The 27,495-nt window shown below is 39.8% G+C and overlaps 1 protein-coding gene across 2 annotated transcripts; it reads left to right on the top strand.

Moving 5' to 3' along the window:
• LOC109987451 (protein spire homolog 1-like) lies at window positions 1-26,851 on the top strand. Of its 2 annotated transcripts, XM_065958178.1 has the most exons (17): window positions 1-574; window positions 4,464-4,492; window positions 5,686-5,922; window positions 8,141-8,266; window positions 8,955-9,029; window positions 9,704-9,868; window positions 11,319-11,405; window positions 11,773-11,902; window positions 14,873-14,923; window positions 15,936-16,099; window positions 16,194-16,287; window positions 17,615-17,757; window positions 19,164-19,301; window positions 20,030-20,100; window positions 20,211-20,238; window positions 21,366-21,643; window positions 22,573-26,851. In XM_065958178.1, the coding sequence occupies exons 1-17, from the start codon at window positions 214-216 to the stop codon at window positions 22,826-22,828; spliced, it is 2,433 nt and encodes an 810-aa protein (XP_065814250.1). In that variant the 5' UTR covers window positions 1-213; the 3' UTR covers window positions 22,829-26,851. The 2 variants fall into 2 exon arrangements, with proteins under 2 accessions (XP_065814250.1, XP_065814251.1); XM_065958179.1 differs by lacking the exon at window positions 14,873-14,923.
• Window positions 26,852-27,495: the final 644 nt, after the last annotated feature.

Genomic DNA, 27,495 nt, shown 5'->3' with positions numbered 1-27,495 from the left:
GGCGAGTCATATGATGATGATGTGAGAAGAAGGCTGCTGCACACTACAAGACTGTATTCACGAACCTTCTGGCAGTGACACTTGAACGGGCGGATAACCAGCGTGTACTTGTGCAGGAGAAGGAATGTAACAATGTCTCCGGGTTGTCGTTCCATCTCACATTTCAGCTTGGACCTCTTCTCGTATAGTCTGGCCTAATGCGTTGTTGAGAGAATGAAAGGATGGCCGAGCACCGATGAGGGAACTACAAAGGGGCTGAAGGACTGTGCTGCATCGGTTGAACGGGATGAGCAGCAAGACAAAAACACAGTCAATCCGGCGGAGGACGCAGCTGTGGAGTGTCTCTCTTTGGGGGAGATACTGAGGCTTTATAACCAGCCCATCAATGAGGAGCAGGCATGGGCGGTGTGTTACCAGTGCTGCAGGACGTTGGCGAGGGGAGACATGGGCAGGAGGAGCTCCTCCACCGCTGCAGGAGCATCATCAGCCGCACTTCTGTGGAAAATAACCGGACCGGGGGATGTGAAGATACAGAGAGACGGGTCTGTGAGGGTGGACCACCAGGGCTGTCAAGGTAAATGGATAAAAAAAAAACATGAGTGCCTTACACTGCTTCTTTCCAGGCCAGCCTTGCATTAAAAAAAAAAAGTGCTCAGGTCTTGTGATTGTTCTTATGTAAGGCTAGAGTAGTCCTACATTCCTATTTCCTTCAAGGAGGAAATATCAACTAATGTAGACTGTTTTGGAATACAGCCTACAGACTGTCTGCATGTTGTGTATGTTTCTACTCATCAATGATCACCTCAAGATTGATCTTTAATCCGCACCAAAAAAAACAACAACAGCAACAGTAAACATATCTTGGTTATTGATTTACAAAATTAGAGGCCCCTGCTGCTTCTATTTCTATGATGACATCCATGCCAATAACCCTGCCTTCCCCCGAGGCACGTGTGTAGCCTAGATCATGTGGTTTCTCTCAGTCTCTTTGCAACTTTCCATCATATCCTATCAAGAAGGCTATGATGTGATTACTGGCTGAAAGGTGCACGGCAAACATGTTTGACACATATTGTCATCAAAGTTGGTTCACCCCCTGAACAATACCTTGATATGGCAGGTTTCTGTTGGACGTACTGTTCTCCTGTTGTTGCTTGCACTTCTGGTAACGACCAACCGAAATAATAGAGAGTTGGGGCCTGTTTGTGTGATAGTGTTGCCTTGTGTTTGAAAACGTATGTGTCCCTAGCCTGTCTACAAGCCTCCCAATTATGAGAAAAGTCCATCCTCACCGTGTTTTGCCCGCTCCACTTCTCGGAAAATGTGTGCTCAAACAGGCTCTTCATGACATCACAAAGGGCAGTAACCCCTCCCCCAGGTGGGTGACACTCCCACAGCTAGGTGTTTGTTCTGCCCTCTGAGTCTGCCTTCTCAACGTAAACAATGGGGCATTTTGCGAGAAACCTTAAGCCACATCCCCTTCCAGAGAGGGGGCGTGGTCAGACACAGCTCATTTACATATTTAAAGGTACAGACACAGAAACAGCCTGTTCTGAGCAGGGCTGAAATAGAGGGGTTTATAGGCATGATCAAATACAGGATCAGAGTGGATTCAGAACAAGAATAAATATAGAAGAAACATGAATATGTTTATTTACTAGTATTTTCCGGGGTAGGTGTTAAATACATTCATTATGTTGGAAATAAAAATCCATAACCATCTGATCAGAGACAGTTTCTTCAATGTTATTTGAAAAATCTCATCTTATAATTAACAAATGTTAAATATTATAACAATCCACTTGTTTTCTGACTAAAAAAGTCTAATGGAGTGCTTGGAATTACCCACAACATTGATATGAACCCTAGACTTAATTAGCAGAACTAAATTGTCGAAGTAAGTCTGTTTAAGTTGAAGGTAAACATAATTGTTTTGCAAAGTAACATGAACCCAAAAGCATGCTACAATAAGTAGGCACACTGAAGCCAGTTTCTTTGAAGAGACATGAACAATTTCAACACTCTTGGTTAAAGAACATTTCTTCAAACAGTGTAATTGGTGGAACACACAAACCAGTCTTTATACTGTCTACTTTTCTTTTAACCAGTTCCTCAGGCAGACTAGCTTAATGACATTTGCGGACGATAGAGCTGACCTCTTCTTCTGCACAATGTGACCTGCTGAAGAAAACAGTCTGCTGTGTTAGCAGGACTGTGTTTGAAATGTCAGATGATTTTACGGCACTTGGCTAAAGCACAAACAATACTGTCGTCATGGAGAGCTGACTGTGATCATCCTCTGTATGATATACGCCACGCAAGGCATATGCTCGATACGATAGACGCCTTTGATGCCGCAATCATCAAATAATGATTGATTGATCGACAATAATCGCTCAAAATTAAATGGAGATAAGTATGTAGAATCACTGTGTGCATATGTCTCCCTTAGCGCTCTCTCCGACATGTTGACTATTTTCAGTTGAGAAAAGTCATTCTGTATGATGATGTCATATTATGTGCTGCACAAATGTATATATAATTATTATTTAATTTGAATTCTCTGGATTATCCTTCTCAGGCCAGTAGGTGGCACTTTGTGACTGCTTTTACTCTAGACTAGCATTGATCATCAACTGGCGGCCTGGTTAGTGGTATATATTTTAGGAGTAACTTAATGTTTGATTTAGTTTACAGAAATCCATCTGTTGGCAAATATTTAACCAGGCACTCCGAGCTACCGCTCTAAAAAAAAAAGAGCTGTGCTTGCTGCACTGGTTTTTACATGCTAGCGATCTTTCGTTGGCTCGTATCTTCACACTGCATGTAAATTTACAGCAAATAAATACTTTGTTTTCAATTTAAATCTAATTTACATGAATTTATCTCTCTAAATGTGGAATCAGTGGAAGATTTCAGGTACATCTGGGACGCAATTAAAGGTTTCCTAAAAAAATAATGTGACAAAATTTGTTTCCTTTCTAAACCGCTCTCGTCAGAGGACGTTTGAAATAGGGAGACGACTGGCTTCTCTGGAGAAAACTCCTTTTGCTTCTCACAAGCGGCTGAGCTCAACCTGGTGAAAAATGTGCGAGTAAAGGCTGAGTTCCTAATTAAAACATTTAGAGAACATCATTACTTTAATGGTAGCAGGCCCTCATATCGGCTTACTCTCTGTCTCCACTTTAATGAGCAAAAGGCATTTCAGAAATACAGTCAACAGGGGGTGATGTTGTTACTACTCCAACTGAAATGAATGCAGCTTTTTCTAGCTTTCAAGAATAGGATAGGATAGTACTTTATTGATCCCCAGAGGGGAAATTTGGGAAAGGCCTCTTGCCTGACTCCCCGGGGACTGTGGCCCCCTCTTCTCAGTTCTTCTCAGCCTTTCTTATTTACTACATGTATATGATCTGGATTTATATGCATGTATGTATACATCTATCAGAGTTTCCCACACATAGACGATACTTGAGCGTCTATGTGTTGCTACAGTTACTTCAGATTTAAGCCAGAAAGTTAGATTGTAACCCTTTTATAACTGAAATTTACAGCTAATGTGTTTATTCAAGAGTTTATCTCAGGGCCCTGACACTTTGTTATATTGGAACACATCAGGAAAGCCGGACACTATTTACCTTACTAAATGTTTACACCTAATATAGAGACTTAATCAATTGAATCCTGTCACTAATACCATAATGGTTCCCTTCCAAAGTTTTATTAAGAAAGCACATTTGACTATTTAGCTCACTTTGTTTGCAGTAAAAACAAAAGGCACACTTCCCACTGCTTAGTGCTCAACATATTGTAGATGTAGCAGTCTTATCATGGCAAGTTATGGTAAATAGATTATGTCAGAGCTGTTGTTTTTTGCATTACTTGTTGTTAAAAAAGAAAAAGGCCGTTTGTTCAAGTGACTATTTGTGAACAGGCAATTTGTTTGTTTGCAAAGGTAAAGCTTAGCTTACCTAGCCTGGAAAGAAAAAAAGTTAAATGTCAGCATTCAAATTAAAATATTGTAATTTTCTGAATGATTCTTTTAGTCAATTTATTCCTGACCAAACACCATGAAATGTTCCCACTATAAAATAGATTTGTTAAGCTAATCCACCATATTTAAGCAATTGATAATGGCAAGGAAAAAATGTACTTTTAAAAAACAAACATGTTTAGCAGAAACAGACTTGTGTGATTTTGATTCAAAATGTGTTTGGAATACATAAAAGACTGTAATAGTCCATTAGTTTCTTTCTGCAGTGTTTAAGTGGATCCATAGACAACGCAGATATCTCATGACATTTATATCATATTTGAAACAAAGCTGATGCGTGATATGACATTTGTGGATAATAGTATCATCATCTGCCCTGTCAGTTTACAAAACTGTATTTTACACAGTCATTTAACAGTGACAGTTTCAAATACTGCTTATAACAACAATGCTTTCTTCTTTCCTGCAGGTAAATCCAGCCCTTGCACGACAACAGAGGTAAGTAGCTGCAATGTATGACAGTTTAAACATATAATTGTTTAAAATATCACCTGCTGATGGTGAACTCTGGAAAAAAAACATAAAAACATATTTTCAGATAAAGGAAAACACATCTAATTCCCCCTTTAGAAAATACAGTCTAAATACTTTCCCGATGGATACAATAGTGCACCTAGTATGATATCATCTAAAAAAGGACCTGACCGATATTTTTAGGGCCGATACCGATATCGGTATTGGGGAGAGAAAAACATTTTTATATCGATGTATCGGCCTATATCTTTCTTAGATCTATGTTTGTTCTGTAGAGATAGAAAGATTAAATAAACACACATTTATTGCATTTGCAGTTGTGTCACACTTGCGGAAAAGGAAGAGATGATCAGTCACCTGGGAAGTAACGCTTGACGCTCTGGATAATGATAATGCTTGTTGTAATCCACAGAGAACACTCTGCTGGTGAAAGAGAACTGCTAATGTAATACAATGATACTCAAATTAAATTGTATTTGACTGGTGAATAAATCTAGTATTACTGTATCTGCGATAAAATTAGCCAATACCGGTTGTCGCTTGATATGCTAATTTCAGCCAGTACTCACTCAAAGAAAATATTCACAGACTTGTGTTCTGAATTTGAAGTCACAGAAGAAATATTCACAAATGTTTATTTACACACTTGACAACCAGAACCTCTAATATCTGTCTCTACAACTTCATAAATGTGCTGTTCCTGCTTGAATCTGCGCTGCTTGATTTTTGCTTAAGCGACAACCATGGTCTTGAAAATGAATGTTGAAGTGCAAAATCCTCCGTTCAGTCGGGAGTCCACTTTCTCACTTCTGAATGGAACCGTATCGACCTGCCATAGTCTCGCAACGTGTTTCATCAGCTCACTAACCTTGGGCGCTACTGTGGTGAATAGACACTGCTGTGGTCGGGTGAGGTGACAGACTACACTATCTGCGCCCTGCAGTGTCCAGCCCAACCTAGTGTGAATGGCAGCAGGCTCTACTGAAGGTCAAAACCTGACGGGTTCAATGGGGCTGGCGAGCTGAGGGTGGTCACTCCCATTGTTAAAAAAAACAACTTGTAAATATGTTTTTTTTAACTTGAAAAAAAGAAGAATGTGGTATTGCTTTGAGGAGGTAAAAAAAAATAATGTAGAATTGTCTCCTATGATTTTTCAGGTGATAGAGTCACTGGGCATCATGATCTACAAAGCCCTGGATTACGGGCTAAAAGAAAATGAGGAGAGGGAGCTCAGTCCTCCTTTGGAGCAGCTTATCAACCTCATGACCAACATTACCGAAGCTGAGAGGGACGCCTGCCCAGATGAAGGCTATGAAGCCACAGAGGAAGAGGATGAGGCAGAGGATAGCCCTGACAACCTCTCCAGTATTCATTGCTACAGAGATATCCTCAAGGTATTAACTGCAAAAAAAAACACTAAGCAATTGCTGGAGGTTAAAACACATTGCTTCCTTTTACCAGGTAGATCTTTAATAGTAAAGGTTGGCACACCAAATGTTATAAACTGCACTCAGACATATTTTTATATATCACCATGGAGGAAACAACAGTGTGTGATGACAAAGGGTGTGCTTGTATCATGACATTTGATACTTACATCTTGCAGATATAACAAGCAAACAATTCATCCCAGAATATAAAAGGCGCTGACTGAAGCTGGTGGAGGTTGGGGTGGTGGAGGGAAAATTTCACAGCAGTGTCTAGCAGCAGAGTGGATGCGAGGCAGGAAGAGTGACAGGCAGAATGGTTTAAATAGACTGCCTTGTTGTCAGAGTGTGATTATGATTTGGTTGCATTTGGGCGGTTCTCAGATCAGCTGATAGCCGCTTGGGGGTATGACTTCCATTTTCCGCCTGAACTAACGCAGGGCTCCATTTAGTCTTTTCTAATCCTATTTTCAAGCAGCCAGAGGCACCACTTTCAGCCTAGATGTGCTGAGAACTGTTCAAGGTATTAGAGTATCATTCGTTTTCAGATAAGGAATCCTAAAACGTTTGTTTTAACCAAAAACATCTTTCTTCATTCATAATCATCCATCCATCAATCCATCCATTATCTGTAGCACTTATTAAAATGAAATAATGTTCAACAAGAAGGAAAATAATGACAGAGGAGGAAACATTATTGCATGAGATATTGATCCAAGAAACAGGATTACCTGGGCTTTTGTAGTAAAAGTAACTATGATGTCATTGATACTTACAATTGCTCATTGAATTTTGAATCACAGCAAGGATGTGATTTACAATCCAGAACAAGGTGAGTGGCTGCAATAAACAAAAAACAGTACTAATGTAAATGTAAAAAACTGTACTGTACAGAACACATTTGTGGCCAATAAATATATTGTAATCAAGCCAAACTTTGTGAAGCCGTGAGTAAGATATCTACTGATTCTGGAAGTATACAGGTTAGCTCCAGTCAGGGAAATTTTAAGATGCTAAGGTATTTTTCAACACAATAACGGTGAGTGTTTTTTATGATAAAAAGACTTGATACACACTTAACATATCCCGGTTATAGTATTCTGCATCACACCTTTTCTGCTTCGGTAGGCAGTTAGCTGCAGTTTCCACACATTCACCAACACATCACAACAATGGAGCTACCCGATGAGCACAAATTACACACATATTACATCTGAAAAGGCTGCAAAATAAATACCTGCAACACTGAAACGTCGTGCTAATGCTCACGATTGTGGTGGTTGTTTCTCCTCTCCGTTGTCAGATTGGTAAAGTTGAAAGCCGCTGCCATTGTTGTGACAGTGTCAGAGCTGAGAGGGAGCAAGGAGGAGCAGCACATGAAAACAGACACGTTTTTCGGACATTAGCGATTGTGAACGTACTTTAGTAGGCACATAAATTAAATATATGAACCCATAAAAGGGCATAAAATGACCCCTATAAAGTAAGGCCCAAAGACTTTGAGTACAAGATGAGAGGGTTCATCCACAATTTTTCCTGCAGCTTTTGGAAAGATGGCAGATACACTGCAGCATGCCCTTGTCCTTAGCAGTGGCCTCAGGATACCAGACTGTGATGGAAGAGTTGAGGATGGACTCAATGATGAAGAGTGTACCATGATTGCCTTTGGCAGGTTGAATTTATTCAGCTGCCTCAGGAAGTACATCCGCTGCTGTCCTTTTTCAATAAGGGGGCTGATTTGTAGCTCCCACTTGAGAAATAGTGTAATGATGATGATCCCCAGAATATACCCGGATATACCCCACAGAGGGTGATGGGGGGTGATCTCAATCATCTGCTTCTAAGCATATTAAAACTTAACCACATTCACTTTCATTAGACTTTAAAACACATCATAGGATACTAAACTGTGATGCAGACGTTTGGATTATTTAGCCCCTAATAGACTGCCAGTTCATGCAGGACAGTTTTGTCACAGCTTGTCTGCAGTATAAAATGCACAGAGGTGGAATGGTTGGGTGGAGTCGCAGGAAATAAACGTCACCACCGGCTCCTGCTTGCGTTTCATTTTTACTGGATATTTCCTGTTGCTTTCTCACATTAGTTCACCCCAAGGCCATGCAAGAAATATAAATTGTAAATTTAAACTCTTTATGTTTTCTGTGCTTCCCTTTCTCCCTTGTAGCTGTGCAAAACTCATCTACCAAGGCTATCAAACGCCCCCAGTCACTACCAGGCTGTTTGTCGTGCTCTGTACACAGAAACCATGGAGTTGCACACTTTCCTGGTGAAGATTAAGAGTGCCAAAGAAGTAGGTGCTATTTTTCTGTGAAATTTATGGACAGTATTTTGTGATTCTAGCTATGTTAACCTTGGTGTAAAACTAAGTACTTTACTGTAAACCATGGGCGCTAGTTCATTTACTGTCTTTACATGGTGGGCATTGGGTGTGAAAATGTCCATTGTGTCAGGTATAAGGTATAGCAGTGACACTTGCCCATGCATGCTGCAGCACTTAGGGTCTATAAGTTATATTTTTCGGGCAATTTCTTTGTCTTTATTAGATAGGACAGCTGGAGAGAGCTGAAGAAACATGAATACTGCTTTCAATTTTCATTGCTATGTATCCAGTTGACATTTCACTGTGGACCATATGACCAATCATTTGACAACATTAATACACTAACGGCTAAATGTGTAAATTAAGCATAGAGTTGCAGTATTTGTAGGCTTGATGATAGTCTTTGACAGTCTAATGATAGTCTTTAATCTTTTGATAAAACACTTATTTTTATGAGCTATCATTCTTCTGTTTTCACGTGCATCACATTTAAAAGCTCTTATGAGCTCATTTTAACTTTTAAATAAGATTCTAATGGCAATTATCTGCATATTGAAAAAGAATCTGGTTTCCCTGAAGCTTCTTTCTTTCATAAATTCTTACACTGCCTTTCTGATATAGTATTTGATATTCTCGCTCTGCCTCTCTCTTTCACCAGAACCTTCGTATGATGGAAGAACAGACATCAGTGGACTCCAGTCAAGACCTGAATGAGCTGCAGAACGCTGATTGGGTAGGCAACTTTACTCTTGGTGTTTGACCCCTGCCTTAACTGATAATTCAACTTTAGTTTATCTGGATCAATAACAACCCCCATTTAACATTGATGAGACACCATGACATTTAGTGAAATAAAAAAAGCTAGACAATAATACACTGACAGACAGACAAACCATAATATTGATTTTTGGACGTGTAAGACAAGGTTGGATAAGTAGAGATAGTATTTTTAAAGGAGAGGAGAAGAGAGATGAATAGAATTGGAGAAAATCACGAAACGATAAAGAAAGTAAGGCATGAAAAAACACAATTTTTTAAAGTTTTTAATGATGACCGTTAAGTGATATAACATACATTTGATACACATATACTCATACTGTACACACACATGCACACAAACACAGATATACATTCAAACAGTACATATATTCCGTTAAAAAAATACAAACAGACTCATAAATGTATTCTCATACTATGATGCATATCATCATATAAAACAGTATTCTCTATGTGATATAATAAAGTTGCCATAAGTTAAGCTCTCAGGAACCGTACTGATACATTGAACCACCCACCTTTACTCTGTTTACTAGGTCAGAGCATCATTGCTAGTGTCCAGATAAATGTAAATGGTCATAGTATTTTCCACTTCCCTACTTTCCAATCTGGCCTTTGCTTCTCTGTCAGGCTGGATTTTGGGTTCAGGTGATGAGGGACCTGCGTGAGGGAGTCAAGCTGAAGAAAGTCCAGGAGCGTCAATACAATCCGCTGCCCATCGAGTACCAGCTAACTCCCTATGAGATGCTAATGGATGACATAAGGGCGAAACGCTTCAAACTGCGGAAAGTCATGGTGAGTGTCACATGTGATCTTTACATCGAAATCTATGCCACATTCACACCTTTTGTTCTTGCATAGTTGCTGTAAGATTGTTCAGATCTGGGACCCAAAAACAGAAACAGATTGTTAAAGTTATTTATCGAATGGTACTTGATGTGAAGGCAGAGATTTTTAGCTGAAGCAGCTGACAGAGCAGTTGAGGAGTTAAATTCATAGTCATTATAAAAGTTTGATTAATATTAAATCAGTCAAATCTCAATGTTTACAGCATATTGTTACTTGACATTTGTACAGTCTGTGGCAGCGATTGTGTTCGACTTTGTGTCTATTATTTTGATGGACATTGTTTTGATTGTTATTTTCTAAAGATGTAGAGACATGACCTATTTAATACCATTTAATTATCAAAACAACTCAATAACAAATAGCATTGTAGATACATATAATGCATTTGTAACAGCATAAAGAGAAAAGATATCAGACATGGACCCTGTGGTCAATTTTCATGTCAACCCCACATTGAGAATATGATTTTTCTGCAGTGACAGCTGAGAATACCAAAAGACAATTGAGCACCAAAGGAGCTTCAGTGTGACCAACCTGTATGTTCACAGACGCACTCCATAGCTCCTATGCACTGTCAGCACCTGGATAGCAAAGTATCAAAATCTGTATCAAAATCAGTGAAAATGCACAAATTCACAGAGGGGAATCTTTTTTTAACATTTCTAATCAGCTGTGCAATGTACTCTGCACCCAGAATGGAGAGGTCTGCGTGTATACGATGCCACACACTATCGTCTTCAGGGCTTGTTATACAAAAGGAGCATTCAAAATCCTGTGCAAACAAGATACAAAATAAAGTGTAAACTTCAGAAAGCAGACTCAAAGGGTTTAATGCACCCTTGATTGCGATAGAGGAAAAAAAAAAGAAAAGGGTCTCGGTACTCCGGTATTTAAACGAGCTCGTATGCGTTCATTTAGGGCTAAAAATTGCTGTGTCTGATCTTGGTGCCAGACATTTTGAAAGTGATTGGCAACCTATTCCCTTTGTTGTTGACAGCTGCTGAGCCTGACACAGTGCCTCAGCAGGACCCCTCAAGAATGTACCACCCCAGCTGCACTAAGGGTCTAGTTATGCCCCTGCCCCTTTTCAATTGACCCTCGGACATACAGTTTATTGTGTAGAAATTCGTACTCCCACAATAGACAATTTTTCCACCTTCTTCACTTTAATCATCTCGGGGCGCCGGTGGGCTAGTAGATGGTTTACATGTACAGTGGCTGCAGTCCTCCAAGGGGGCGGCCCGGGTTCGATCCACCCTGTGGCTTCTTTCCCGCATATCATTCCTCACTATCTCAATCCAAAAATAAAATGAATAATCATCATCTCAACTGTTCTTTTATACCTTTATGTCTATGAAAACCTTTTAGATATCGTTTTCCTGTTCTTCTGTTTCAGGTAAATGGAGACATCCCTCCGAGGTTAAAGAGGAGCGCTCACGAAGTCATTCTCGATTTCATCAGGTCCAGACCCCCTCTCAACCCTGTAAGTACAACTTAGAACATGGAGTTAAACATCACAACACATCTGTTAGCCTCATTCTTAAAATGTGCATTAATGAGAAGAGACCAAGGAACAGTCTTCAAACCTTTTATAGCCTTGAGCCTTGTAACACAGCAGTTTCACTAAGCTGTGAATTCAGTGAAATGCTTCTCTGATACAAAGTTTATTGAAGAACTAGCCCTGTTAAAGCAGGGGACTCTAGATGAGGTGCGCATTCAGTTATACGACCAGGTGAAAAAACCTGTTGGCTATAACAATCAGTAATTTGTATTCTCTCAACTCTCAACTTTCTTTCTTGTCATTATTTTCCCTTGACCATCAAATATCAACTATCCTCAACTTGCGGTAGGTCTCAGCTCGTAAATTGAAGCCACAGAGTCAGCCTCCTCCAACACTGCACGAGCGGATCCTGGAGGAAATCAAGGCAGAGAGAAAACTAAGACCGGTATCGCCTGATGAGATCCGCAAGTGGAAGTTGGGTAGGAAAATACAGCTTCATTCTTATGGGAAAATATATGCTTAAACAATTGTGTTTAGTATCAGTAAACAAATACAATTAAAAAGAATGTGTATAATCATATTAATTGTGTCCACTCTCTGGTTCTCAGCTTTGAAAAACAAATGTACTGCCACAATAAGGAAGGCTAAAACTAATTTATTTGCATTCCCAACTCTCATCCAAATCCTTCATAATCATGGAGAGCAAAAATTATCTTTATCGAAAGTCTCCACCTGATTACCCCGCACTCACTTCAGTCGACTGAACATTAAAAACCAACCACAAAGAGATCTGTGCAGCCTTTAATGAACATTTTAATGCTGCTGGCAACCTATTTGAGGACACATTCACAGGACCCCTTATGCCCATTAAAACAAATCAAGACAAAACAATCAATGATTTATCAATCAATCTTTATTTGTATTGCGCCAATTCATAACAAGTGTTATCTCAAGACACTTTACAAAATGCAGGTAAGGGCGCAATCACACTGGCGATCTGTACCGTGCCTAAGCACTCTTCACCCCTAAAGTACCTAGAGCCTTTGGGTGTTCTGGCTGTATCTGATTAACATGACTCAAAATAAGCCATAAAGTAGCTGTCATGTTCTCCGTGTTATCCGATGTGCGGATGTGGACTCGATTGCGCGTCCCCTTTTTTTCCCTTCTCTCGAGTCCATGTTGTAAACTGAGCACGCTTCATGATAACATAAAGCTATGCATGTGCTGTATGACGACATTATGTACAATAGGTAACCGTGCTGAGGCCCGGTTTGTCCTGGAGCAGTGTGAGCGCATTCATCACTTCCGGCTGGACTATTGTAATGGAGTTCTGCCCTGAACAGACTCCAGTACGTGCAGAACTCCGCTGCCAGGGTTATTGGCAAACTTTGTCTCCTAATCCTCCTCCATGTGATCTTCCCAGGGCAGCTCCCACATGATCACCTGTTTGGTGGAGTCTGAGAAGATGATCAAGTCTGGGCTGATTCTCGTGTGCACGATGTGATCAGGGACCTTGAGTTCTTTTATAAGATCCACATTCAGCTGGTGCTGTGGACAGTCGGCATAGTTTTGTCTGTGGTCAGAAAGGGGGCTTCTCCCCAGCTTTGAGGAAAGGGATGGTTTCCTTTCTAGGATGGTGTTTACTAGACAGGATGGCTGTGGTGACCACAACAATATTTTACCTGTCAGTGTTGTGTACTTTTATCCTTTTTACACCAGAAAAACCCTCAATATCTATCCATGTCTTAATCTACATTAGCTCACCTGCGTGTGTGTGTGTGTGTGTGTGTTTTTGAAACCATTCTAAATTACTGCACACCAGTCCCTCAAATGTGTACCTGCCTGCCTAACTTGCACTACAAATTACCCGATTAAATAACTTAGGTGTAGTGGTATGTTCAATGACATCCGCTCATCCAAAAAAAAAAATCGGTTCGTCCCAAAAAAGTAACCAAAGTAATCCAACAACAAAAAAGGTCAATCGATCGCTGGTATACCAGAAAGAAAAAGCAGCAGAAAAAAACAACAACATCTCACCAGGAATCCAGAGGATGACTCAGTCAGTCGGAACCATCTTCGTTGCAGCCCGACCATGCTTATCCAGTAGCAAGAGAGGAGAAGGGAATCTTTGGTCTTTCTTTTAGACACTTTCACAGCCGTTCAGCGCTCTTTTCTTGTTTTACAACACTTGTTCACCACACAGACGTTCACAATAACTGCAGCTGCAGAAACTTTTCACTGGCGTTACACTTTTCGTTTATTTTTCCCTCGGCACTCCTTCCTTTCCCCTGCGCCACATCCTGCATTTATAACCTCGGCCATGTTCATAATCATACCGGTTGTAACCCACACATAACATTTTTTACAACAGTGGAATATTTTTGTTCACGTAGGCTACTTATCGCATACACATGTTTCAATAACAATAGGCCTACTCTTTGTTTTTTCTTTGAAATGCAAGCGATAACTCATCCTTTTTTACGGACACTTAAACATTATGTGGCACTGTCACACTGTATTGTAGCTCCAGCAGAAATAACAAAATGATTACCCTTGTGTCTTTTGAACGCTAGATAATAGACCATTGCTTAATAAAATCTTTCTCTGCACTCTTCCAGTTAGGCTTATCCAGAGAGAGAACAGGATGTTCACAGTTTCTTGTTAATTATTCCAAGTAAATGTTTATATTGTGTTACATGTTTAAGAATATAGCTAAACTATAAAGTGGGATTCGGTAATGTGAATATGATGTTGTTCCGTTATCATCCAGTAGTGTGTAGTAGCCTACCATAGTCATTGTTGGATAAAGCGATTTATTTAAAAAAAGATGATTTGATAAGTTGAGGTGTGCAGTAATTTAGAATGGTTTCACCCCCCCCCCCATAGTGTGTGTAGATTTATGTTTGTTAGTGCTTGCATGTGGTTATATATGCAGAATTGTGTTGAGGTAAAAAAAATGTGTTGAGGTTTGCAGGCATATGTATACAAAAAAATGTTGGACTACAGGAAAATCCCACAGGAATGGCTGCAGAAAAGAAATTGATCAAGTTGGCCTTGCAAAGTCTGCAAAAAGCAAATCATTTTCAACAGGAAAGCCAACAATAGTATTAATTCCATTTAAATGTTTCACTACTCGTTTAAAAAGGTGATGCTAAAGTTTATTATCAAATGTTAGATGTTTGAAAAAAATGCCTCAAAACCGATGAGTAGCCTTTGAAATTAGACACTACTATCGGACATGAACAACTAGATAAAGCCATGTGGATCCACATATGAACAAACCGGGTTGAAATAGGACAGTTCCACTAAGAAAGTGAACAAACAATCTTACCTTCAATGTAACAAAACAAATGCATTCATTGTTTTATGTAGCTGAAGTTTAACAGCTGACACACAATATGGTGGAATATTGTTCTCGCTATCCTAATGTAAGAGGTTTTCCCTTTTAGGTTTTGGCAAAACTCGCAGTACCCCAAAGGATTTGTTCCGTGTTGGATTAGGTAAAGTATGAGCATTGTTGAGTTTTGGAAGGCCTTTTTCCCACCTAACCTAAAAACGCTGTCTTTCTGCATCCCTGATTCTCAACTAATATCACCTCCGAGAATTTTAAGACATAGGTAGATAGTACAAATATGGCTGACTGTGTTATGAATGTCTAAAGGCTAGTAATATAGTCTCCTGGGAATGTTAAACTCCCACACATAAACTTATCCTAGGCGTCACACTCAGGTATATTATATATATTATATATTTTAGCTGCAATTATGTTTATTTTGTCAGAGATGACATCCGCAATCAAATAGTGGAAAGTCCCCACTCTTGCCTTCTTGTTCATAAAAAGAAACAATAGGATATTTTTTTTCCCCCACAAACAGGAGAAAAAACGTTTTCAGGGCTCGTACAGATTTAATCAGTCATTTAATCTTTTGCTGCATCCTTTCTCCCCTTTTCCTGCTCTCTTTTTCTCACTCTAAGATCCCTCTTTTCCATTAAGAATGTATTTATCAGCTGGTATCCTGCTACAAGAAGAGAATACAGTATCCTGCTGCATTCTCAAAAACCAGCTCACTCTGGGGTAAATACATTTGGGGTAATTTGGGCATTTGGTTTCAAGAATGTAGGTCACCCAATCGTGTACTATAAAGGCTTTCAACAGAAATGAATCAAATGTTGGTATTTCAGGAATTATACACTTAATGAGAGAGACATCCTTTCTCTGTGAGCACCCCCAGTCTGCTTCTCTGCTTCCTCTTTGACCAACTTAACTAATCTCTTCTGTCCAGTGTAACCCTGATATAGCTCTCAAACCTCCTTTGTATAGGCTGTTCAGCCTCTTATTATCTGTGTTATAATGTGTTATAATGGCTGGTCTCAAACACATTGTGATATGAAAACTGTTTCTTTCCCAATTTGGTGGTGCAGGACTGTTATAAACGCATAACCCAAAACCATGGGTTGGAAATGTTTTGATATTTATCGTAAAGGTCCCTACTTTTGTTTGGCTCTTTATAGATAACTTTAGTCCATACATGGTCAGGCGGGTGTCCAGCTCGCTGTCTCTGAGTGATGCATCAACATCTGTCAGGGTTGAACCCTCCGGATCTCAGTCTGTACCTCAGAGGAAGAGGCTCCTTAAGGCTCCATGTCTTGCTGACCTGGACAGCTCTGACTCTGATGTCAGTATGAATTTGTGTTTTAAACTTTAAGAATTACATCTCGCATGAGTGGACCAAATAACTCCTGAATTATTTGTTTATTTTATTCACCCAGGATGAGATGGTTGGGCAGCGCTCAGCCAGCAGCTCCAGCGTTGCAACATCCATGATGGATGACACATCCCCAGAATCTGTACTGGGGAAGAAGAGTAAGTCAGCATTTTGTTCTTATCTATCTCTTTTACAGCTTAATCTACTCCTATCCTCATCTCACAACGCTACTCGATAGGTGTCCCAGGCTGACATAATTAATGGTGACAGTATAACAGATCACATTTGGTCTGATATTCATTTTTGCATGCATTTTGTTTTTGATCCGTAATGAGTTCCTTTTTCGGTTGTTAAGTTAATGTCGTAAACCTCAATCTACCAGAACGTCTTACTTTATTTCAAAATAAAAAGAAGGCTATTTATTTTTATATACTTAGTAGGACTGCTCTGTTCTAATCTGTTCTTTATCTACATACATTTCAAGCAAATAACTTAGACCGGATACTGTAAATGTACCTCAATACCCTATGACAGTGGTAGATGAACAACTGTTGTAATTGATCAAGATAAATTTGTTTTAAAATATAAATCATTTAAAATGCTGAAAAGTTTCTGTGAAACTTGTGTGTCAATAACACTAAGCACTTCTCCCATGTGTCTCTCTCCACTGCAGCCAGATATAATTAATTTGTGCTCTCTTAAAGAATGGTAAATTAACAATGAACATGCACAGTCTAGAAACAGGAGATGGCTCAACTTTCTCCACAGGCTCAACTTGTCCAATAATACTCTACTCTAATATCTAACAACTACTACTTCTACTACTACTGTGTTATTTATTGCGCAATCTATTCCGTCCTGTATGTTTTGAAGTAAGCTGTTTACAATTTGTTAGCTGGTGTTTGCAGACTGCACTGGTGATGGTAAACTTCAGTGGTTGGTCATCTGAGCTTATTTAAGGAATCCCCTGCAGTGGGTGCTCACCTGCTGGCACTATCTCCCAGAAAGTCGTTGGCATCAATGATTAGACAGCGAAGTCACCGTCATACGGAAGAATATCCACTACAGATAGGCATATGTGTATTGGCTGGCATTTTCAACTCATCCTTAGAAGTTTGATTTCAGACCGTGCTGCACTTTCACTTTGTGAAAATGTACCTTTTTGGACACTACCACACTACTTGATCAATAAAACAGCTAAGCTACTGAAAAGTTATTTGATTCAGAAAACATCAATGCTACCAACAATCTTCAAAATATTTGTAGTTAAATTACTAAAACCACTTTTTGTACTGCCCAACACTGACAAAGCTTAAGGATTCAAAGTTATGGATATGCAGTCATTGTGTCCTGAGATTTTGCTGTCGTTGTTGCTGTTTAAAGTATGAATTGCTTGATCGCTGAATTGACTGATCAGTTAAATATTTTCAGTCAAGCAGCCTTGGTTTTTCTCTCTTAACTTTCTTCTCTCCTTTTGAACACTAGCTCCCCCCATGTTCCTGCCCATCTCCTCCACTCCCCAGCCAGAAAGGCGTCAGACCCAACAGAGAAGACATTCCATTGAGAAGGAAACTCCCACCGATGTTCGACATTTTCAGCCGCCCTCCAAACAGAACTCCAAATCCCTGGTTAGTCTGACATCTTTTCACAAACTGTTTACCCCTTAGCAGAAGAAAGGTACTGAAACACTTCCTAAAGCTTTTTCTGCCCAGATAAAAGCCTCTTACTTGGGATCACTTCTGGTGATCTTTGCAAAGTTGGGTTGATCTTCAATCGGTTGAATGTTAATCAGCGATGAGTCAGATGTGTCCTCTAATGCTGGAAGGCAGTACATGAGAGCGATGTCCTCCAATGTAGGAAGACCACATATGAGAGAGAATGAACAATGGGAGAATTGAGCTTTTATAGCCTGGGACTCCCTGCTGTTATCCCCCAGATCTGCTCCAATGGGGGACTTGAGTCCAGGTTCCCCTTACACTTCACACCTAGCTGTGAGGTGCTGCATGGCATGCTGGGACTAAAGGCCCTGACACACCCAGCAGACCGTCAGCCGTCGGTGAGCGGTCATCGCCCTAGTTTTTGCGGTGTGTCCTGCTCCACCGCTACCTGTCGGCCACAGTTGGCCTTTTTTTTTTGGCCGATTCCACATGTTGAATCAGTGTGAGCCGTCGTCGCTGCGGTTGGGGGTAGGAATCTCTCTGATTGGCTGTTCAGCTAAGCGAAACAGGAGAGCCAGTGCACAAGAAGAAATGGGGAAGCGCCTCTTCTATTCTTGTTCCACTAATAAAAGACCAACGGCTGACAACGCCAGCGCCATTTTCAACTTTTTATCAGACATTATTCTCCATTAGAAGTACCTATACTACGAGTGGGATGCAATAGCCATCAACATAATCAGTTTATGCAACAACTTGATTATATAAAACCTTCTTGTTTGTCTCAGAAATACATTCATAATTGAACAACGTTTTTACTTTAAACCAAGTTTCATGTGTTTCCCTATTGTAAAAAGAGAGAACTCTGAACAAAGATTCATGCATCTATCATCACATACCTCAATTAGCACTTGAGCTCCTCCATCAGCTCTCCCTGAGACACCGTAGTGGAGATTTTCACAGCTCCTAGTTTGCATTCCTTCGTCTCCCACAGCATGTCAAACTTTCAAACAAGTGATGCAGGTTTTTGAATCATGGTAAAGGGGCACAGAGGCTTTGGAAATGGTTTTCGGTTGCTAAAATGCAACAGAAAACAAGAAATTACATCTTGTCTATTAACAAAATCTATGTTTCCCTACATAGTAATCGTAATAATGTATTCTCCCTATTTCAATTATCAATGCATCTGAATCTGCCTTTGGTTTTCAGTGAAGAAAGAGTACATATTTATGGCCTAAATGTACTCTGTAAACCCTGGTTGCTTTGAAGGGTGAAAATGGATGGATATTTTTATACTGAACGTTTGTTCTAAACTTTAAGTGCTACTGCTAGGATCACTCACCACTGAATTTCTGTCTACGTATTTTTTGTCATTACAGGAGGAATTTTGTTTCCCTGTCGAGTGTCTGTCTCTGACGGTGGACGAGGTGATGCACATAAGACAGGTGCTGGTTAAGGCAGAGCTGGAAAAGTTCCAGCAGTACAAAGAAGTCTACAACGCTATGAAAAGGGGAAAGGTATTTTTATACCGAACATACTTGTGTACAAATATCATGTGAAGAATAAACAAGTAAATTCATGGAATAATTAATAATTGAATGAATGAGTAGAACTTTAAGTAGATATTTAATATCAATAGCTCACAATCATCATACACAGTTGATACATGAAACAATTGCCCTCAATTACCCTGCTCCCCATAGACACACGGCCAGACATGCACACACACACAGCTGGCTCCGCTGAAACAGTCTCGCCTCTGTTACTACCTCTGAAGACGGTACAGAGGTGGGATCGCTTTATTCCCCCATCATGCCTCCGCAACATTCAGAATGAAGGCCAAACGTCACAAGGACGTACATATTGCGGCTTAAAACAGCAGTCTGAATAGCGCTCTTGTTAGATATAAGAGATCATTTGGTCCCTGGTGGCTTGTGGACTTAAAGTGAAATGTACACGAGTTAATAACTGACACTTTGTCTTTTGCAGTGAGGTGGGATGATGTAGCTTGTATCCATTTATCTTTACCTTGATGTCAGAACCACATACAGTATATTAATCTATTCTATGCATGTGTAACTCTATACAGAGATGAGGGGAGTGGCTCATAACTCCAGTCATCAAAGAAACCAGCCCCACCACAACATGACCAAAATCATTTGTTCCAATATTTTTACGTCTAAAAAATAGTAATAATTGTGTCTTTTTCAATAATAACTTCATCATCTATTTTTCCACTTTGCAGCTCTGCTTCTGTTGCCGGACCAGAAGGTTTTCCTTTTTTACCTGGTCCTACATCTGCCAGTTTTGTAAAAAGTAAATAATCTTACATGTTTATTTTCTATTGTGAATCAAAATCTAAAGGAAAGTGTTTTTGTTGTTGTTGCATTTGTCATTTACTCTGTTTTGTATTTTTTTCTTTACAGGCCTGTGTGTTCACAGTGCTGCAAAAAGGTAGGTAAAATAATTTAGTCAGTCACTGGTGCAACTTAAAATCATAATTCTATTTCATCCTTCCTGATCGCCAGAAGCGGTGCTTTAAGCCCTGAATGTTAAATGAATAAAACACTTAAAACAAAATAACATTTTGGAATAAATTTTCTGAAGGCAATAAACTCTATTTAAACACATATGTTTAACATTAACATCTTAAACAACCGAATGACAGCTATCAAGCACATAACAAGGAAATGTAAACCTCCAAATATAGCTACACTTAAAGGGATACTTCACCGACCACATTCGATTCGAGCAAAAGACCTTTAAAATCCCCTTCATCCAAATCAGTTTGAAGTTGAAACATACTTTTTTGCCAATGTCGGTTTTTATCAGCTTTCTCCATAGAGCTGATAGGTCTGTAGCTTCAGTGGTCGAAAATATGAAGAACTAGCATTGTAGTTTCACCCCGCTAACCACAGCAGCTGCCGATGATGCAAAAATCGTAATTTTGCATCATCGGAGGCTCTTTTTCCAGACTTCGGTCTCAGGGGAAAATGAGGGCGGGATGCACGACCATTCAAAAATACTACCAGGTTTCTAATGATACAAAGCTTTTAATGCAAATGGGTGAAGTATCCCTTTAAATTAGGGCTAAAAACAGTAGAACACACTTTAAGAGTAGCATACAAAAAATAAACAAGATTTCCGCTAAATAAAGACCCCCCCCCCCCTCCCCCATTTCTCCTCTTTGGCTTTTTCTCTCATTTGTAACCTGTTCTGTTGTTGTTTGACTCTTTTCTTTTGTTTGGCTTTTTTTTCCTTTTCTATGTACAAATTGAGTTGAATTTTTAAATAAATGCTGTGTGCTTTGAAAAACAACGATGTGGAAAGATGATTGTGTGATCACTGCAGTAAAACTATAAGAAATTCACATTATAAATTAGATTTCTAGTATTGCATCACTCTGAAAATATTCTTTCTGTGAAATAAGGATTTGACATTTTTTTGTTCAAAATTGGGTACAGACATTTAAAAACTAGAGCACCTAACCTCTGTGTCATGATGATAATTTTCATTAGAATGATTTCTTATTAACGATTATACTTCCCCCTTTTTTCATTCATGGCCACCTTGCCTAACAGATGCGTCTACCATCCAAACCTTATTCAAGCTTGCCTATCTATTCCATTGGCTCTAACAAAACTCTCCCCAGAGAGAGGCTTAGTGCTATGGCTGCAATTGGACAAGGGCTCTCTGTGGCAGGAGAACCAGTGGGAGGGGCCAAGGCGTACTCCAATGTGAAGGCAATGCCAAGAGTATCTAAAGCAGCTGGGAAAGCCTCTGAAGTAGCTGCTGCACCTAAACCTGAAACACCCCCTTGTAGCACACAACGCCACAGCATTCAGAAGACCATGTCCAAGTAAGAGCTTTAACACAATTACTCTGTCTTGAGTGCACGGTATATCTTGTAATAATAACTTGAACTTAAGTTCCAAAATGCTGCACAAGCAAATGCATTATGTATTTGAAAACGCTTGTGAACCCGAATGATTATACAAATATAACAGTCACAATCACAATGTTTAAGATAAATAGCTAGCAGTTGGCTCCTGGCCAGGAATTTCCAACACAGGGTCAAAAATATGAAATTGCAAATTATTTTCAAAACAGTCAGTGAGTCTGTTTGTTACAAACACATTTTAATCACTTAAGCCATCTGTGTTGAATAAATAGAAGGAAGGTGATTTATCAAAGTTAATTGTTGTTTTTACAAAACCAGTGATATACCAAGGCCATGATCTTTTTAACATAATTCCACCATTTAGTAATTAAACAAACACAGTGTTTAAGATGATGTCAGTGATGTTTCTTCAACACTGTGTAATTTACAAATTAAACGTATAATTATAGTTTTTAACACATTTTTGTAGCTGTAGCTCTCATTACTGCAATGCATCCACTATTAACTAGTTTTCATTAATTGAATAAAAAAATTCTATCACTGTCCCTTTTTAAATATCTGTCTGTCTGTCTGTCTGTATATTTATCTATCTGGCTATAATAGGTTCATAATCTGTATAACATGTTAGACATATACTGTATGTATATATATATATATATATATATATATATACATATTATAAGACTTTTTAGTGACATTTGGGTGAATTTTGGGAGAAATTACTTTTCAAAAATAGTTATGCCCATGATTGTTTGCCACGGATAGATTGAACATTTACACCAAATAAACTGTCGTAACAAAATCAGGAAACAGTTGGTTTTAAGTTTTTTGGTTTTTCTAAGATCCTGTTTTCTTTAAAACTGTCCCTCTGTTTCTGTTTCATGTAGGTTTTCAAAGCATGGATCATTAAAGTCACATGAAGAACTCGAACTTCCCTCAGAGCTGACCGAGGACTGGGCCACTATGGAGGTGTGTGTGGACTGCAAGGACTTCATCTATGACATTATTGCCTCCAGCAAGCACAGCCTGTCACTGGCCACCAAGAGAGCTCGCTTAAAGCGGAAGACCCAGTCCTTCTACTTGTCCAGCCCTAAAGGAAGGGAGGAGTACCAGCCATCTGAACGAACAATCAAAGAGATCTGAGACTCTTCATCTCTGGATGTTCTCCTGACCTGGCTGTTCGCATATTGAGCTCACAGCGGGAGACTATCCCACGATGCTATGACGAGAATATTTGCCTTTATATCAATGCTACGTGTAGTTCACCGGAATCACTATATCAACAAAAGAGCGTAGAACAACATCCTGACTAACTGAAAACGTAATGCAGCCGTTTAATTACTTGCATGGAGAACGTAGCAGTAGCGTGCGTACACTTTATGCACCGTGCATCAGTTACAGTATATAATGTCACTCCCCCTTCCCATTGGCTTGAGGTGAATTCTCCTGAAAATATCCTGCTGCATTCTCACATCAGCTCACTCGGACTTGCTGTGGAAAAATACGAGGGGTCTGGCAGAAGAAACCGGTGAATTCCGAGCACAATATTTGGCTGTTTGCGTTCGCATACATACTGCTCCTCCAGGAAATATCACGAGATTTTCAGGCGCTTTCTGCAAGTGTGAAATACCTATATGTATGCTTACTTCAGTCAGGTAAAGCCTTGCAGAATGCCTGAATTGAACCTTGTGTGGCTTTAGTTGATTTTTCTCGATCATCCCTTCAGACAGCTGATCCACCATTGGAGGTAGTAAGAGATGCATAATGGGGGTAAGACCCTGGTGATGTGTAACATCGGAGCTGGCAGATAGGAGCAGCCTATCGCAAGAGGCAGGGCTGTGTGTCCACGCGCCCTGCCTCTTGCGCTTCCACAACACAGTAATGCAATGTAAACTCGCACTATGGGGCACCAGTACAGTATAACACCATTGCAGATACAATGTGTAAGTACAAAGGTATAATGACAGAGAAACTTTGTTATTGTGCTGTTGCGGAATTGTAATCTGTAAACGGCTAATGTCTCAAAGCACACTGACTTCCATCCCCGCTGATGACTAAATACCAAGGTCAGCCAACTCATTTAAAACTAAAAGCACAAGGTTGACGAAAGACTGACTTTTTTTTTTAGTTCCTCAGTTGTAAACAAAAAATCAAACTTGAAAAAATAGGGACTTTTAAACAGTTTATTTGATATGAATTTTGATTGAGTGTTTTGGTAAAACATTATTCAAAAAGTCATAATTTGTATTTTATTTAGCTGATGATGCTCAATTAGAGTTGTCCCCCTCCTAGATCTTTGAAGAGCATTCATCTGTGTTTCTTAAATAATCAAAACACATTTAGAACTCAACCAGGGGCTGAGCAGGAATTTCTCTGAGGTACAACAGTGAGCATGTCCCCATCGTCAGAGAAGCCCCATGCTGAAAGAAATGTGATGACCAGTCTTCAGTAAGTGGACTTGAGATTCTTAGTTCTTTTTAGTCCGCTGACTATTAAAAGCGCTTTTACACTCCAGTATGTAATCCCAATCCACCAATCATGAACCGCAGATGAAGCAGCAGGAGCAATTTGGGTTTAAGTGTCTTGCACAAGGACACATCAGACATGTGGATCGAACCCCTGACCTTTTGGTTGAGAGACGACGGACTCCACCAACTTAGCCTCAGCGACTCCGCTCAGTCCAATCAAAAACTAAGTGAAAAAGGAACTGACAAAACTGACTGTATGAGCAATAGCAATGTGATTTGACATGGTGAGTGGTTAATTCACCTTTTGTGTGCGCCACCTACTATCTAAGTACAATACCCTTTAAATAGCAGGAAAATACTGTGTCATACTTACTGACTTTAGACAAGGTTTCTCTTCGTCTACGATGCAGTCGCTTTCTGCTGCCTCAAATTGGCATTGCACCATCACTACTCATCACCACATCTTACACCAGCACTGTCATTAGCAAACGTGGGCAAGGGCTATGGAGATTACATGTGCATTAGGCAGAAACCCGCAATGACACTTGTGCTATGTTGTGCACAGATTTGTACATTTCGTAGTGCAGCTTTTTTTAGAACTCTATTTTTTTAGGAGGGGCTTTGGTTCGGTGGTAGATTTGGTTGTCTCTCAACCAGAAGGTCCGGGGTTCTATCCATACGTCTGATGTGTCCTTGGGCAAGACACTAAACCCCAAGTTGCTCCCACTACCTGAGTTGGTAGGTGTGACTTGCTGTGTAAAAGCACTTTGAGTAGTCAGAAGACTAGAAACGCGCTATACAAGCTCCATTTAACATTCACTATTTAAATCAACATTATGGAGGATGTTGGTTCAGTTCTCTCTGGCACACACTGAAGGTCTCTTGAGTGCAACTGCACTGCACATAATGATTCTACTAGCGTCTACAGCTCGTTGTAGAGGCAACTTTCAGCATAAGATGGATTTATTTTTTTATTTGTAAGCAAGCCAGAGACATAAATTGGGTTAAATGACTTTCTGCACACAGTAAAAACGCTAATAGGAATGGTAAAATGGTAAATGGATTGAGCTTGTATAGCGATTTTCAAGTCTTTTAATTACTCAAAACACTTTGACCAGACCACCACAGGTCAAGGGGGACAATGAAGACACCAATAACAATAAAGCCTAAGATTATGTCACGATCTGTTATGAATAATATCTGCAGGGATGCACACTCAGGCTCTTACGTGTCACCTTCGCGCTTCCGTCACTTAGCGTCAGCCACTGTATCACACATTACTGAAATGGGCCGCACTTCTCACACGAGGACCGCTGCCAAACTTACAAAAAGCTCTATAGACATTGGAGCGACACTATTCTCCTCGTTGAAAGTTAGTGTACTATTAGATCGACTGGGAAACTACTATTTTAAAGTGGAAAAGGTACATATTGTTGCCTTAAAGGACATATTAGTAGAAAGATTCCCATACAAAGGCCAATTCACAGAGCTTTTTCACTCGCACTTTAATATCTGTCTGAGGTACACTAAATGGATTCTTGATACAGAGGACTATAAAATGGTAAGATGATCTTTTCCTGGCATCGTTGTTCTCCTTTTGGCCTTGTGTTGCCATTTCGGGGTTGCCAGAAGACAAGGTTTCTCTCGGTGCTACCTCCTCCCTCCCTTCCTGCAGGGAGGTTACTGCTTAAGACCTGCATGGGTCAAGAACTCCAGCCCAGGTCAAACACCAAGCTTTCCCTCACACTGAAAAGTTAAGCACAAGTCAATTTGTATTAAGAATTAAACACTCATTAATCTGTTGGCAATCATTGGATCTCTTAAGATTGCCAGTGGTCTGACACAGCATTGCAGACCGCTCATAAGACAGACTAGGCTGAGATTTCAAGCTCAAACATAATATGGGTCACGTTTCCTGTGATGCAAGTCAAGGGTTAAGACCTCAAGCCATAAAAGCTCAAGGGTATAAGTGACAATCTTTTCTGAGCCATAGTGGGCATAATAAAACTTCTTTGTGTTCAATCTTAACAGTGCAAATCTTAGCACCCCCCCACCCCCCCCCCCCCCCACCCTCAATTTTAGATTCAACATGGCCCAATGTCTGATTGGTGGATGAAGGTACATGACACCCCTGTTTCACATAATCCCCACCCACTTACATTCCATGAGAAGACCACAAACACATCTCATATAACCTAAACAATTCAAACCTTGAAATTAAATTATGTGGTAACAAATATCTTACATACTAAATATTCACAGTATATGTTCATGCACACATAACTTCAACTTAAATCACTTTAATTTGCACAGAGGCAGGTACAGGAACATTTACTGTGCTGATGTATTTATTTTGGGATTACCTGGATATGTAGTATTTTAAATGTACTGTGGGTTCAATAAATATATTGTATATCCTAAGTCCTTAAAGCAATGCCCCCTCAAGACTTTTAGAATGACCTTTTGTGATCACACTCACTTTTTGTACATCACTCCTTCTTTACCTCAGTCGTTACAGTGGGACAGCGAGCTGTAGATCTAGGTCTCTGCGTTGAGTGGAAAACTTTCCCACACAAATCCATTAGTGTGACAGTTTAATGTATGGTATAGGTTGTACCTTCATTCTGTGTTACATTGAAGCTGTAACTCCATAGAGACAATCTGAGAAATAACTACAACAATAAAAGATCATGCAATACCTACAGAAAGTCTTTTTATCCTCTTTGAATTACAATTAACAATCTGAAAAAGCATGTTATTTTCTCCAATCAGGATTTGCTCCAAAACAACAAGGTAAGCTCCTCCTCTACAAGTCAGTCTTTTATTGAAATGTCATAATAAACAAGAATCATTGGTATTCAAAAAAAAGGGGAAACCCACATTGCAACCCTGCAATCTGTCTTACAGAAATATAACATTAAAATATTAAGATTTAAACAGACTTTATTTTTTAAAGAAAACAGCCTATTTACAGCTCTGTGTTCTGTGTGCAGGCTACAGATCTAGGCCTAATTAGTGCAGGTGAAGAGTGCAGTGACGTTTTGTTCAATGGGTAATATTTAGGCCTACAGTCTGTGGTTTGGAGCTGTTGGACGCCCTCTTCCGGTCGCAGCAGCTAACATAACCTGCTGCAGTGTAGGCCTACACCAGTTTGAGCTCACTGGCCATTGAGGTCAATAGTTTCTGTGTGTTTGTGATGAGAGGGAAGTTGTGTCTCTGATGTCCTGGTACAGCAGACAGGTGGTTAAAAAGGTGGTGCAGCTCTGTTTCCACCTCCTGTTGGGGGGAGTGGGTGCAGACTCTGTGCTCTCTGGGGAGCCAGACAGAGAAGACTGCGCCCTT

Source organism: Labrus bergylta, chromosome 8, assembly GCF_963930695.1.
Source record: "Labrus bergylta chromosome 8, fLabBer1.1, whole genome shotgun sequence".
Taxonomy (NCBI): Eukaryota; Metazoa; Chordata; class Actinopteri; order Labriformes; family Labridae; genus Labrus; species Labrus bergylta.
The sequence above is the reverse complement of the archived record's forward strand: the minus strand, read 5'-3'. Positions and strand labels throughout refer to the sequence as shown.